This window comes from Rhinoderma darwinii, chromosome 2 (assembly GCF_050947455.1).
Source record: "Rhinoderma darwinii isolate aRhiDar2 chromosome 2, aRhiDar2.hap1, whole genome shotgun sequence".
Taxonomy (NCBI): domain Eukaryota; kingdom Metazoa; phylum Chordata; class Amphibia; order Anura; family Rhinodermatidae; genus Rhinoderma; species Rhinoderma darwinii.
The window spans coordinates 323,555,242-323,569,302 of NC_134688.1; the positions used below are offsets into that span (position 1 = coordinate 323,555,242).

The 14,061-nt window shown below is 43.9% G+C and overlaps 1 protein-coding gene across 7 annotated transcripts in view; it reads right to left on the reverse strand.

The window, feature by feature from the left end:
- NAV1 (neuron navigator 1) overlaps window positions 1-14,061 on the reverse strand; it is a 735,938-nt gene that overhangs the window by 13,083 nt on the left and 708,794 nt on the right. For all 7 annotated transcript variants that reach the window (XM_075853621.1, XM_075853615.1, XM_075853622.1 and 4 more), the window contains one exon: window positions 10,956-11,074. In XM_075853621.1, coding sequence (XP_075709736.1) covers window positions 10,956-11,074 — 119 coding nt within the window. The remainder of the gene's footprint in view (window positions 1-10,955; window positions 11,075-14,061) is intronic.

Below are 14,061 nucleotides of genomic sequence, written 5' to 3' on the forward strand. Positions count from 1 at the left end.
GTAATGCTTGCGTTGCAGTTGGTTTCCGATTCATAAAGTTTACTTTTTTTTTTACGGAAACAATAGCGTAGTCGACTACGCTATTGTTTCCGTGAAATAAACGGAAACCAACTGCAACGGAAGCATTACCATTGAAATCAATAGTAATGCAAGCAGAAGCTACAGTATCCGTTCATCGGTTCCTCCAACGGAAAGATTGAACAGAACTGATGAACGGAAACCAAACGCTTAGCATAATTTGATATGGAGATTTATATTTTACGTCACAACCAGGTCTTGACAGATCGAGTGATGGCAGAGAAAAATTATCAAAAGTCCAAAGGGATAAATTAGGCAGTTTGTTAACGGAGGGAATGAAGGGAATGTAATGGTTATACATTCGAGTCGTGCACGCGCCGAGAGGCTAAATCAGCACGAAAATAGTGCTATCCGGCTGCTTAATTTATTACTATTTCTAAAAATCCCTGATGACGTATCACATTGGTATCACCCCTGGACGCTGCTCTCTCTTCTGATCTCTTGCCTATGCCTGTTTCTTAGATTTGGCCTTGTTGAGCCATATTTTATTTAAATAAATAATAAAGTGTATTTTAATCGTTCTTTCAGGCGGTGAATCTATTAATAACACAGAACGACATTCTATATCAGTTTATACATTGAATATTATATATAGAGAATATACATATTTATTACAGATAGTATATTCTCGGCACATTGTCTGTTCACTGTCTGACCATGTTGGAGGTTTAACGGGAATATTAACCCCTTCACGACTGCCATACGGCTATATACGTTCCAACTGCCGATGCCCTGTGCAGTTGTCACGTAAATAGAGTGCAGTGCTTCAGTGTGAGAAGCACTGCACTCTCATGTCTGCCGGGGCTTTGAGAGCCCCGAAATACACCCCCCACTGTAGATAGTGCCACACACAACCCCCTCTAGGTAGCGCAAAACCCAATGTAGATAGTGCCACTTAAGATCCCTTTAGGATCAGAATCCCCAGCCGGCGCTCTGGCCGAGGATTCCCCTCCTATAGGGAGCCCCCGTCGTCTCTCCATCCCCGCTGTAGATAGTGCCAACCCCCCTGCAGTTAGCAACCACCCTGCTATAGATAGCATCACACCCCCCACTGTAGATAGCACCACCTAAACTCCCTCTAGGAGTGGAATTCCCAGTGTCAGATCGCACTGGCCGCAGATTCCGCTTCTAGAGAGAGCCCCTGATGTCACTGTCCATTTGTCACTGTCCCCAATACTCTGGCCGGGGATTCCGCTACTGGAGAAGCCCCTGGTGTCACTATCCATATATGGACAGTGACATCCAGCGCTACTCCTGGAGCGGAACCCCCGCTTTGGCAGGGGATTCCGGTTTTAGGATATGTGCACACACACTAATTACGTCCGTAATTGACGGACGTATTTCGGCCGCAAGTACGGGACCGAACACAGTGCAGGGAGCCGGGCTCCTAGCATCATACTTATGTACGATGCTAGGAGTCCCTGCCTCGCTGCAGGACAACTGTCCCGCACTGAAAACATGATTACAGTACGGGACAGTTGTCCTGCAGCGAGGCAGGGACTCCTAGCATCGTACATAAGTATGATGCTAGGAGCCCGGCTCCCTGCACTGTGTTCGGTCCGGTACTTGCGGCCGAAATACGTCCGTAAATTACGGACGTAATTAGTGTGTGTGCACATACCCTCAGAGTTAACCCCTGAAGTCACTGTCCATATATGGTCAGAGACATCAGGGGCTCCCTGTAGGAGAGGAATCCCCGGTCAAAGGGATTAGACTCCTACAGGGAGTGGTGCTCTTTACAGGAAGGGGGTGCCATTTACGGGAGGTGGCGCTATCTGCAGGGGGGATGTTGCTAAATACAGGGGGCATGTTGCTATTACATAGTTACATAGTTACATAGTTAGTACGGCTGAAAAAAGACACATGTCCATCAAGTTCAACCAAGGGAAGGGAAAAGGGAAGGAAAAATTTCTACACATAGGAGCTAATATTTTTTTGTTCTAGGAAATTATCTAACCCTTTTTTAAAGCCATCTACTGTCCCTGCTGTGACCAGCTCCTGCGGTAGACTATTCCATAGATTCACAGTTCTCACTGTAAAGAAGCCTTGTCGCCTCTGCAGCTTGAACCTTTTTTTCTCCAGACGGAGGGAGTGCCCCCTTGTTTTTTGAGGGGGTTTTACAAGGAACAGGATTTCACCATATTTTTTGTATGTGCCATTAATATATTTATATAAGTTAATCATGTCCCCCCTTAGTCGTCTTTTTTCAAGGCTAAATAGGTTTAATTCTTTCAATCTTTCCTCATAACTTAAATTCTCCATGCCCCTAATTAGCTTCGTTGCTCTTCTTTGTATTTTTTCCAACTCCAGGGCATCCTTTCTATAAACTGGAGCCCAGAACTGGACTGCATATTCTAGATGAGGCCTCACTAATGCTTTGTAAAGTGGTAATATTACATCCCTGTCCCGCGAGTCCATGCCTCTTTTAATACACCACAATATCCTGCTGGCCTTTGAAGCAGCTGATTGACACTGCATGCTGTTATTGAGTTTATGATTTACAAGTACACCCAGATCCTTCTCAACAAGTGAATCCGCCAGTGTAGCTCCCCCTAGGACATATGATGCATGCAGGGTGTTGGTACCCAGATGCATAACTTTACATTTATCTACATTAAACTTCATCTGCCAAGTGGACGCCCAAACACTTAGTTTGTTTAAATCTGCCTGTAATTCATGAACATCTTCCATAGTCTGAACTATATTACATAGCTTGGTGTCATCTGCAAAAATAGAAATAGTGCTATTAATCCCTTCCTCTATATCATTAATAAATAAGTTGAATAATAGTGGTCCCAGCACTGAACCCTGGGGTACACCACTTATTACCGGGGACCATTCAGAGTAGGAATCATTGACCACAACTCTACAGGGGGTGGCGCTTTGAACGGGGGAGGGTGGCGCTATTTGCAGGGGGTGGCACTATATGCATGGGGTGTGGTGCTATCTACAGGAGGTTGCTATATACAGGGGGTGTAGCACTATCTACATGGGCACTGTGGCATGGGCACTGTGGCATTGTATTGTGGCATTACATTGACACTGTGTGTGGCACTATGTGGGCACTATCTACATGGAGAACTGTGGCACTATTTACAGTGGGCACTATCTATTTGGGCAGTGGCACTATCTATGTGGGCAATGTGGCACTATCTACAGTGGTATTGCGTCACTATCTACATGGGCACTGTGGTGTTTTCAGGGGGTTGGGAAGAAAAACTTCTAAAGATTAAAATTCATCCATTTTTTTAACGTCCATGAAAAACGGATGGAAAATGGCGGTTAAAAACGGTCAGACGGCCAGAAAACGGATTCAAATTTTGAAACACATTAAAACAAAAGAGCCATGAAAAACTGACAGTTGATCCATTGTTGACTGCCATTTTTTTCACTGTCGTGTGTATATAGCCCTCTTCACTCACAGCGATCCAGTGTCATGGAGAGAGAAGACTAATTATTACAGAGCTATACAGTAATATATATATATATATATATATATATATATATATATATATATATATATATATATATATAAAATAGAGATAAATATATATAAAAAATTATAAAAGTTTTTTTTTACATTTTTTGTGATTTAGTAATAAAACTTAAAAGCATGGAATTAAACTAATCTAGAAAATGAAAGTCTTATAAGTCTTGTAAAAAACAAAGTAAAGATAGTTGTGATATTCAAAGCGGTTGCAAAGATATTATCGTTTGAAGAAGTGCATATCAAAAATGGAAAAATTTACCTGGACACAGGGGCATCAATGGTCATGAAAGGGTTAATTAGGAAAAGAATAGGGAAAATAAATGGGTGGAGATTAAATCAGTCAATATTAACAGATGAGGTGGTTGTGAGTTGGGATGAAGAATTGAAAGTTTTATTTTTAATACAACGATAAGGGTGAAACTGACAGTGGACTTTTGTGAGTTACACATATAGCCTACATAAGGTGCGTATTAATTAATTTATTAAGGTGGAAAAAGGGAGGGACTGAAAGATAAAAGAGCTTGAGAATAAATTATAAACAGATAACCAGGAATTCCCATATCTCTTTATTTAGGTAAAAAAATAATAATATATATATATTAAACATTTATTAAACTATTTGGGATTCGGGTATTTGAATTATGCCTACTCCGGGGATCAGAGTCCAAGGGAACCCCCGATATTCACTGTTTAACCCCTGTATAGTGATATGGAATTCGCTGCAGGGAAAGTTGGTAGAAGCAGAGTGATTAACAAAGCACTAGGTCTGGGCAGGCGGCAGAGGTTCGTTATGGTAAACGTAGCATTAGGTCAGGGCAGGTGGCAGAGGTTTGTCACAGTAAACGTAGCAATAGGTCAAGAATGGTCGTATTAGATATTAACCCCCTGGATATTAACGTAGCCAGATTCTTTCCCTTTTAAAAAACTCGGGATCTGATGAACAACCAGGATTCATTTATATCAATACACTCTCTTCTCCTTAGACTAAGTGTGTGATAGGAATACTGTCACTAACCCCAAAGCAAGAACATGAATAATGTATGATGTCATTTATGTAGAAAGTTGTCAAAGTCTGGATAATCGGGGGCATTTTGCTGTCTCCGTGGTGGGCAACAATGCACTTGGAAGCCTACTTTCAAACTCCTGCAATTACCACTTTTTCTGGATATATTTTGTCAGGCCAGATTTACTTTCCACACACCTTTAAGAGTATTGGAACAACACAGTCGCCCAAATACGGGGGCGTGGCTAGCAGCGGAACTGGATGGTCGTATCTGTGGAGAGCTCCTGACCCCTGAGCCTCACCCAGCGCCATCCGACCTCATCTGCCATCAGTACCGAGACACCTCCCGCTGCTCAATTTGAGACCAGGTTCGGCCAGTTCAGCGACCACCCAGGTTTGAGGCCTAGCGGCGAGACTGAAGTCGCGGCCTCGATTTTCACCTGCGGCCAGAGGGACAACTCGTCTGGTGGCTTGCATCCCTTCCGGAGCCTCGGAAACGGATGGACTGCCTACCCTACCGGGCCTCTCACCCTAGATGCCAAAGAGGCAGCTGGGCTCCTCTTTGACATACAGGGGCCACATTGTTCGGCTGGGACAGCTGGTGCAGGGCAGTGGCCGCCATCTTGGCCTCCTCTCTGCCTGCTCGTGCGAACATTCCTGGACCACCTGGACATAGGCGCCCGCCACTGGGAAGTTTGCCTGATGAGCTTAAATTCCCTACTTGTTCTCCGGACCTACAAGGGGCCTGGCCCCAATTTATCTGGACCTCGCTACAAGGCTTTACTCTGCTGTGTCTTCTAGACTGTTCAACCTCACCTCTTAATAGAGGCTTGGCCTGAATTTTTCTTGGATAGCCACAGGCTTTCTATCACACTTCATCTACTTCCAGCCTGAGGGCTTGAATATGCCTTGATCCTAGACCTATGTAGGGCAGCCTCATGATCCTTTAAGTGAAAGAAACATCTACGATGGTCAAAATTGGTCCCAGCAAACCTAGAGAACCCGCTGCCTCTACCAGACATGGTAACCTTGATACCTTCTTAAAAAATAACTCAGACTTGGTTAAAGTTTCCTCGGAGGCCTCCGCAATGGGCCCGACCAAACCTCCCACGAGTTCACAACAGGACTCGGGAAGCGTCGACGATGACCAACAGACCTCCCTGAACTTGCCCATATCCAGATCTTTCATCAACAGGGCCCTGATCAAAGCCCTAGATCCCGTGATACGGGACCTGCAAGACATCAAACAGGAGATTACACAGACTGGCTCTAGGGTGGAGACCTTGTAGTCCTCTCACTCGCAGGTCGTTGCCTATACTTTGGCCTCTACTTCCTCTTTCCAAGCTTGCCAAACCCATCTCAACTCATTGATGGATCCTATAGAGGATCAAGATACTAGAGGAAGACGCAATAATCTGCGCATAAAGGGCTTGCCGGAATCCATAGTCGGAATCCTTGACTTCTACGTTTAAACAACTGTTTATTTCCATCCTGGGTGACAACTTCTTGGAGGAAATTTCGATTGAAAGGGCCCACAGAGCTCTCAGAGCTAAACCTAAACCTACCGAACTTCCTAGAGATGTTATCTGTAGGCTCTTCAGCTCTCAATTTCGGGATGCCATTCTACGGAAATCAAGGGATACGCACCTTCATAGTTTTGAGGACTCTCCCATTGCTATTTTTCAAGATCTCTCCACTGTTACACTAACAAAAAGGAGAGTTTTGAAACCCCTGACCAATGATCTTCGTCGCCAACACATCTTGTACAGATGGCTCTTCCTGTTTGTGGCTTCTAGCAGACGATGTATCATCTGTCATCACAGAGAACTCCCTGATGCCCTGGCAGCCCTCAACCAACCAATATCTGATTGGGCGGGAGTTCAGGACCTAGCTTCTCTTACCGCTCTACAACCACCCATTCCCTAGGAGGTTGTGGGCCCAAACAAATCAAGCAAGTCACGCAGGAGGTCCAGGAAACTTACACCTCCGATGATCAACATGGACACCACCTGATTTGTGAGATATAATTTATTTGTCATTACATGCTGTCACTAACCCTTTGTCTGCAGGTTTCAGCTGGGACATGTGATATTTGTTTTGCAATGTTGACCTTCATGCATACTGTTTAGTTTATGTTTCTTTTCTTGTATTTCTGAACAATGTTTAAGTATCTCTGCATTTATATTGGATCCTGGGGTACTGCCCTACCCCTGATACACCATCCATTATGACTGTTTTAGCCAATACCCTTCCCTTTACAACACCTGTACTTTGTTTTACACTCCCCCTTCCCCATATGGTTACACATGGACCCAGATCTCTCGACTGGGTGATTGCGGACCTACAGTGTCCAGTTATTGTTCCCATTACTTGTTTGTGTACCTGTCCCTTGTTCGTCTGAGGTTTACTGTGCTCTTTCTGCTAAGTCTTTCATGGTTGAGCGAATTTGGTCCTTGGAGGGGTGTCGTTACTGTCTGGGCATCTACCCTGGTAGGAAATAATTTTCATGGCTAGTCAGGATGTTTGTGTTACTTCGTATATTCTTAAGGTGTTCAACGATCCTAGGAAGCGTAGCCATATTCTTTCCCTTTTAAAAAACTCGGGATCTGATATTCTTCTACTGCAAGAGACTCATTTTAAATCCCAAAATACCCCCTAGCTGTCCTGTCACTATTATTCGCAGTGGTTCCTCAGCACACACCCTTCCTCTGCTTCCAAAGGCACTAGCATTGCTATTAAGAGGTACCTTCCCTTCTCTCCCACTCTGACTCTGAGGGCCGTTTTCTTTTTATTAAAGGTCATCTTGCTGGGACTATGGTTACACTAGCTAATTTGTACGCACTGAATGTGAATCAGGTTAATTGACTGCTGGAGGTGATAGATAGTCTTCTACTTTTTGCAGAGGGCATGCTTAGACCTAAACCTAGCCATCCACCCCCTGGTTGATTCCTCAACCACTAGATCCGCTCACACCTTTTCTTCTCTTAAGAGGTTGATTGCTAAACTACACTTGGCTAAACTAGTGGACGTATGGCGCCTCCAGCACCCAAGTGATAGGGACTATACATTTCATTCAGCCGTACTTAACACCTACCATAGGTTAGATTACCTTTTCATATCTGAACCTCACCTCTTGTTAGTGGATTCCACACAGATTGGACACATAAGACTGTCCGACCATGCACCTATTCACGTACGACTTGCTATTACTTCCCTTCCTCCTCGAAGCTAGTCATGGAAACTTCACGAGACACTAGGGAGGTTGCTCGATTAGAGGAAGCCTTATCTGACTTTTTTGAAACGAGACCCCGGGCGTTTCCCCTCAACTAGTGTGGGAAACACATAAGGCCTTTATTCGGGGTGAGTTTATTGCCTTAGGCTCCAGATTGTAAAAACAGAGACGGTTAATACTGAATTCCTTACTAGCCCAAATTTCTTCTTTGGAAACTATAGGTAAGAGATCCTTAGTGATCTCACTCTTCTATGAGCACTAAGGCATCTAAAATTATGTGCTCCCTGGTTGATAAACGGGTGGGTGTGGCCCATATATCGTAAATTACAACTAACACAGGTTCTACAGTCTCAGATATTGGCAATATCACCCGCAAATTTCTGTCCTTTTACACCTCCCTATATAATCTACCGGTAGACACACACTCATCCGCTCACATTGAAAATTTCTTGAACTCTTTGAGTCTGCCTTCTCTCTCCGAAGGGGATAGAACTGATTTACTAGCCCCGTTTACCCTACAGGAACTGACCCTCACGTTGAGTTCAGTGCCTAAGGGTAAAAGCCAAGGACCTGATGGCCTTCCTATCTCTTACCTTAAAAGATTTCAGGGTCTCCTTCTCCCCAAATTTCTTGCTGTTTGCAATGATTTACTCCAGGGTTCCCATTTATTACCTCAAGCCCTCGAAGCCCATATTACCCTTATCCCTAAATCTGATTGGTCCGGAGCAAGCTAGGTTCGTTCCGCGACGGGAAGGCAGACATAACACTACCCGACTCATAAATATCGTACATTATGCTAGAAAATCACACGTCCCTTTGGTATTCTTAAGTACTGAAGCAGAGAAAGCTTTCGACTGCGTCAACTGGGAATACATGAGAGCGGTTCTGTCAAAATTTGGTTTCCCTCCAGGGTTTATTCAGGCCATTTTCTCATTATACTCTTCCCCTAGGGCTAGACTGAAACTTAACGCCACTCTTTCACCTTCTTTCCAAATACTAAATGGTACCATGCAGTGGTGTCCCTTATCCCCTTCTCTTTTCATACTAACAATGGAAACTCTCATACAGAGGATCCGGGGTCAGACGAGATCGCGGATCTAAAGGTGGGAAATTTTACACACAAGACTGCTGTGTTTGCGGATGATTTATTGCTCATCATCAGTAACCCTGGACCCGCTTTCCCGGAGATCCTGCGGATCTTTGAATACTAAGGCTTAGCGTCTAATTTCAAAACTAATCTTACTAAATCTGAAGTTTTAAACGTTTTGTCTCCCCCTACAGTTGTGGATCCTATCAAAAGACACTCACCCTTTCGATGGCCAGACACTGCGATTAAACACCTCGGTATCCTCTTACCTGGAGATCATGCACTCTTATATTCTCTTAATTTTAGCTCGTTCTTACAACATATTCAAACTCACTTAGACGGCCTAAACATACCCTTTGTGGCCTGGCTAGGCAGGAAAAACTTTCTTAAAACCTACATTCTCCCCAAATTTTTATACTTAATCCAGATGGTGCCCATTTTCCTACCCATGCCCTTTTTTATTAAATTAAGGAGAGTGTTTACACGTTTCTTGTGGTCCAAAAAACATCCCAGACTCCCATATAGTTTACTGTCTCTGCAACCTCACCAGGGTGGGGCTGGTCTGCTGGGCCCGTACGATTACTACCAGGCAGCACACTTAAGTAGATGGGTTTCCTTGTGCAGAGGAAATGAAATCCTCCCCATATTGATCTCGAACGCCATTTATTAGGTGACTTTCACTCTCCGTTATTGTGGGGATTGTTCCCACACCTCCCTGTCCCCAAAACCATCAGCCCACTCTCCAGAGGGACTATAACAGCCTTTTGTTCCTATCTTGCCTTTTCGGACCCTCCCACCAAGTTTTCCCCACACACCCCCTTGCGTATATGGTTCCTATTATATTGGGTGGTAAGCCCCTGCTAGAGGGCTTCTGGGATTCATTAGGGAACATCCCCATTTCAGAATTATTTGATGACCTGACTTCCCCAGATGTCTTCTCCATTTTACCTCCACACCACAATAACTCCCTGCACTTGCTGGGTTTTCGCCAAGAATAGCTTTCCTGTTAGCCCTGAGGCTCCCTGACTAGATGTTCTCACCCGTTTCCCATCAACCTCTAAAAAACGTAGTGTCCAAGATCCATTCAGACATCATGATTCATAAAGCCCCGACAGACAAAAATCCTAACTTCATTCTGGCATGGGAAGTGGCATTGGGGATGAGCATCAATGAACTCGACTTATCCCGGCTCCTCAGGGGTTCTCATGGCTTCACTAGGTGTGTGAGAGTACAAGAAAATTCCTTTAAAACCCTCACCTGGTGGTATGGGACCCCAGAATTTTTGTTCAAAATAGGTGTCACCTCAGATGATCTTTGTTGGCGTTGTAGAACTCACACTGGTTCACTCTCGCACATCTGGTGGAGCTGTCCAAAGATTACTCCTTTCTGGCGTACAATCTCCTCCTCCATCCTAGCTGTTTGCAACAAACACGTGACCTTGTCAGTCACTTTGGTTCTCTTGTGGAAACCTGATCCAACTCACCAACCCGCAAAACATGATCTAGTGACTTTCCTGATTACCGCGGCAAAATTACTTATCCCCCTTAAATGGCGGTCTGTTGAGCCGCCTTCTATTCAAATGTGGATCGATAAAGTTGATCACCTATGTAGGATGGAGGAGCTTGCTAGCTGTAAAGATAGGAATCATGCTAGATTTGAGAAGACCTGGGGTCCTTGGAGGGCTGCCAGGGACACTATTTTCATGGATTGATACACCCCCGCCATGCCTCTGATTACTCTCTCCGTTTCTTTGCCATTGTGTCTCAGTCACATAATATGCATGGTCTTTAATGAGCACAGTTCTCATCCTCCCCCTTGTACATAGTTGTTACATTTTTGTTGTTTCATTTGTACTTCATATTACTATATTAGGTTCTTCCAGCTTATGTGTACGTTTTGTGTATGTGCATGGTATTTGCTGAAATATGACTTACAGAGCTGGTCTAAAATGTTTTCTATCTCCTTTGATATACAAAATGTTGTAAACATTTTCTTTCTATAAATAAAGAATTGATAAAAAAAATAAAAAAAAAAAATAGGGAAAATACTATATAGTAGCACTTGCCTTAAGTCCATCCTTAGATCCTTCTGAAAGGTATGGGATAATAGAGTTGTTCCACAGATCAATAAACCATACACGAAAATCCTCAATTCCAATTGGACAGGATAAAAAAAAGCAAGGACCTATAAAAGAAAACATAAATCATCTTCCAAAATGTTCATGTTTGCGAAACCTTCAAACCATTTTACAATAAGAAGATCCATGAAAATAAACTACAAATACATTTCTGTAATAAATATTACAAATAATTTTAGGTTACAGTGAGGTGGTACACTGATTTAGAGAAGGTATAGCGCAAAGGAAAAGTATCAGTGCAGATTGACATTTAATGTAAACCACATATTTCCCTACGGCCTTTAATGACGGAAAGGCCGCAAGGGGCATGGACTTCCAAAATGTAAGATAACAGCCTGCATAAGGCGGTACATTTGAGACTGGGCTACGAATTATAACAAATTTATTAATTTTCCCTGTCCTTTCGTTTAACGCCCTGGGATCTGATTTATGGCAGACGATCAGACTTGCCATTAGAAATATGAAACATCATTCTCTATAGGGATACATTAGCAACATGGAAAATGCTTCATAAGCAATATGATCTCCCAGTTAACTTTAAAGGGGTTTTCCAGTTTCAGCAAATGAATGTTATTTTAAATATAATTAAAAATTATATCATTTTCCAATATACTTTCTGTATTAATTCCTCAAGGTTTTCAAGATATCTGCTTGTTGTTATTCAGTAGGAACATTCATTGTTTACTTCCAGTGGTCATGTGATGGACACACAATTGCTGGGATCATTAGAAGAACCCACTGTGCCGTACTGTATATAGTTCGTATAGGGTACCTGTGGCAGCTTGGACAGTAGCAAGGCAGGCTCGGCTGGGACTAGGCAGCAGGCAGACATTAGGCGTGGTGTAGCAGGACAGATGTGGTGTGCAGCACAGGACAACTACAGATCAGCATGGCACTTGACCAGGATAGCACGGGATACAGGTACGGGAAACACTGGGAACTGGAAGACACTAGGAGACCATTTGCATAGACAAACTTTGGGTACGACAACAACGCTCAGGCATGGGAGGAAGGGGCTGTGCCCTTCTTATAGCCCAGGGTGCTCTGGGAGCAATCAGCTCAATCTCCCACCTGCGTGCGCTTTGGCTTCTTAAGTCTGGACTGAGCTCGCGAGCGCACCCTGGTGGTCACTGTGGAACAGGACGGCCATATGTGCAGACATCTCTGGAGAGAAGGGCGTCGACTGGATGGAAGGAGTTCGTGGTCAGCGACCACGGACGTTACAGATACTCATACTGTAACTATAACGAGCCGTGCCCCTGTGTGTCCATGACATGACCATGGACATAATTTTATCCACCGGAAGTAAACAATGAATATTCTTACTGAATAATAACAATCTTAAAAACTGTGAGGAATTATTACAAAAAAGTATATTGGAAAATTCTATAACTTTTAATTATACATCAAATAACATAAAATTTGCTGAAACTGGACAACCCATTTAGGAAAATGCTGCTATTAACCCTTTGAGGACCAAGGTCTTTAGAATCCTGAATGTCCACAGCAAAATTTCACCTTTTGGAATGACACATTCCAAAAGTTAATATTTTTGTTTTGTTTTCTACTTTAGCTAAATATTTTTTCCCATTTTTTATGGCACAGGTGGGGCTTTGATTTGGTTCCAAAACATTGCCAGTATCTTAATTGGTTTGTTTTAGAAAGAACAAAAATAGAAAAAAATAGGAAAAAAATTTATATGTCTTCTTTTACCCTTTTATAATTGAATTTTATTACTTTAACCAAAAACTTTAAAGCAAAATATAATCCACTAACTCTGATGTGTATGGCGATACCAAGAATATGTGCTTTGCCCAACATACATAGTAGCTATTACACCTGTGTTACGTCCATGGCCGGGGATCGCCGTTCTAACTCACCCCCTGACGATCCCGGCCATGGACACCTCTCTGCTCGGCGTCCTCCTCCCTGTGGCAGGCGCCGGCACTGTCTTCCGAGTCCTCGCGCCGTTCCCCGCAGGGCGCGCGCGCCCGCGTGTGCACGGCCTTAAAGAGCCAGTACGCGTCCAGCTGCCAGTAATCAGCTATTAGCCCAAATGGCTGCTGGACTATAAAAATGAGCTCTGCCCACTGGTTCCTTGCCTGAGCGTTGTTGTATACCCTAGTCTGTCTTGCTAAAGGTCTCCCAGTGTTTTCCAGTTCTCAGTGTTGCCCGTTCCTGCTGCCTGTACCCTGTATCCCGTACTATCGTTACCTGCTGTAAAAGCCAAGTCGTGTCTTCCGCCGCATCCGCGGCGTCACCTGCTGTAAAAGCCAAGTCGTATCTTCCGCCGCATACGCGGCGTCACCTGCTGTGAAAGCCAAGTCGTGCCTTCCCGCTGCATCCGCGGCGTCACCTGCTGTGAAAGCCAAGTCGTGATCCTGCCACTGTCTACTATTGCGTCAGGTACCCGTTTTGAACTATAGACATTGTTTTGTACCTAGTTGGCCAGCTGCTACCCCGCTACGCGGTTCGGCCCAGTGGGTCCACACCCCGCGCCGTGACAACCTGAAACAATGGTTCTCCAGCATATTGAAGGAAAGAGCTTGACATTAAATGTTACATCACAGATATATGATGGTGACAATTGCAGGGCTATAATTTTTCTGAGATACAGACTTTTTTTACTAAACCTTCTAAACATCATTTTTATTATATAAAGTTATTCTCTTATTCTGTCACCACATTATAAGTGCCCTATCTCCTACATAAGGAGATGGGCACTATAATGTAGGTAACAGAAGTGCTTTTTATTTCTAAAAACAATCTATTTTAACCCCTAGGCGCACCAGGATACAACTGTACGTCCATCTGGCCAGTGTCTTAAGGCACAGGAACGTACAGTTACTGCGTGGTTCTAGGTGCACACTGTCGGCGACAGTGTGCACCGGAAACCGGGAGGCCAGCTGTCCCTGACAGCTGACACACCACTGTATGCCGATCAGTGGCTTATTTCCGCTGATTTAGGCAATTAACCACTTGATTGCGGTGATCGATTGCAATCACCGCATTCAGGGGTTTCTATAGCTCATCG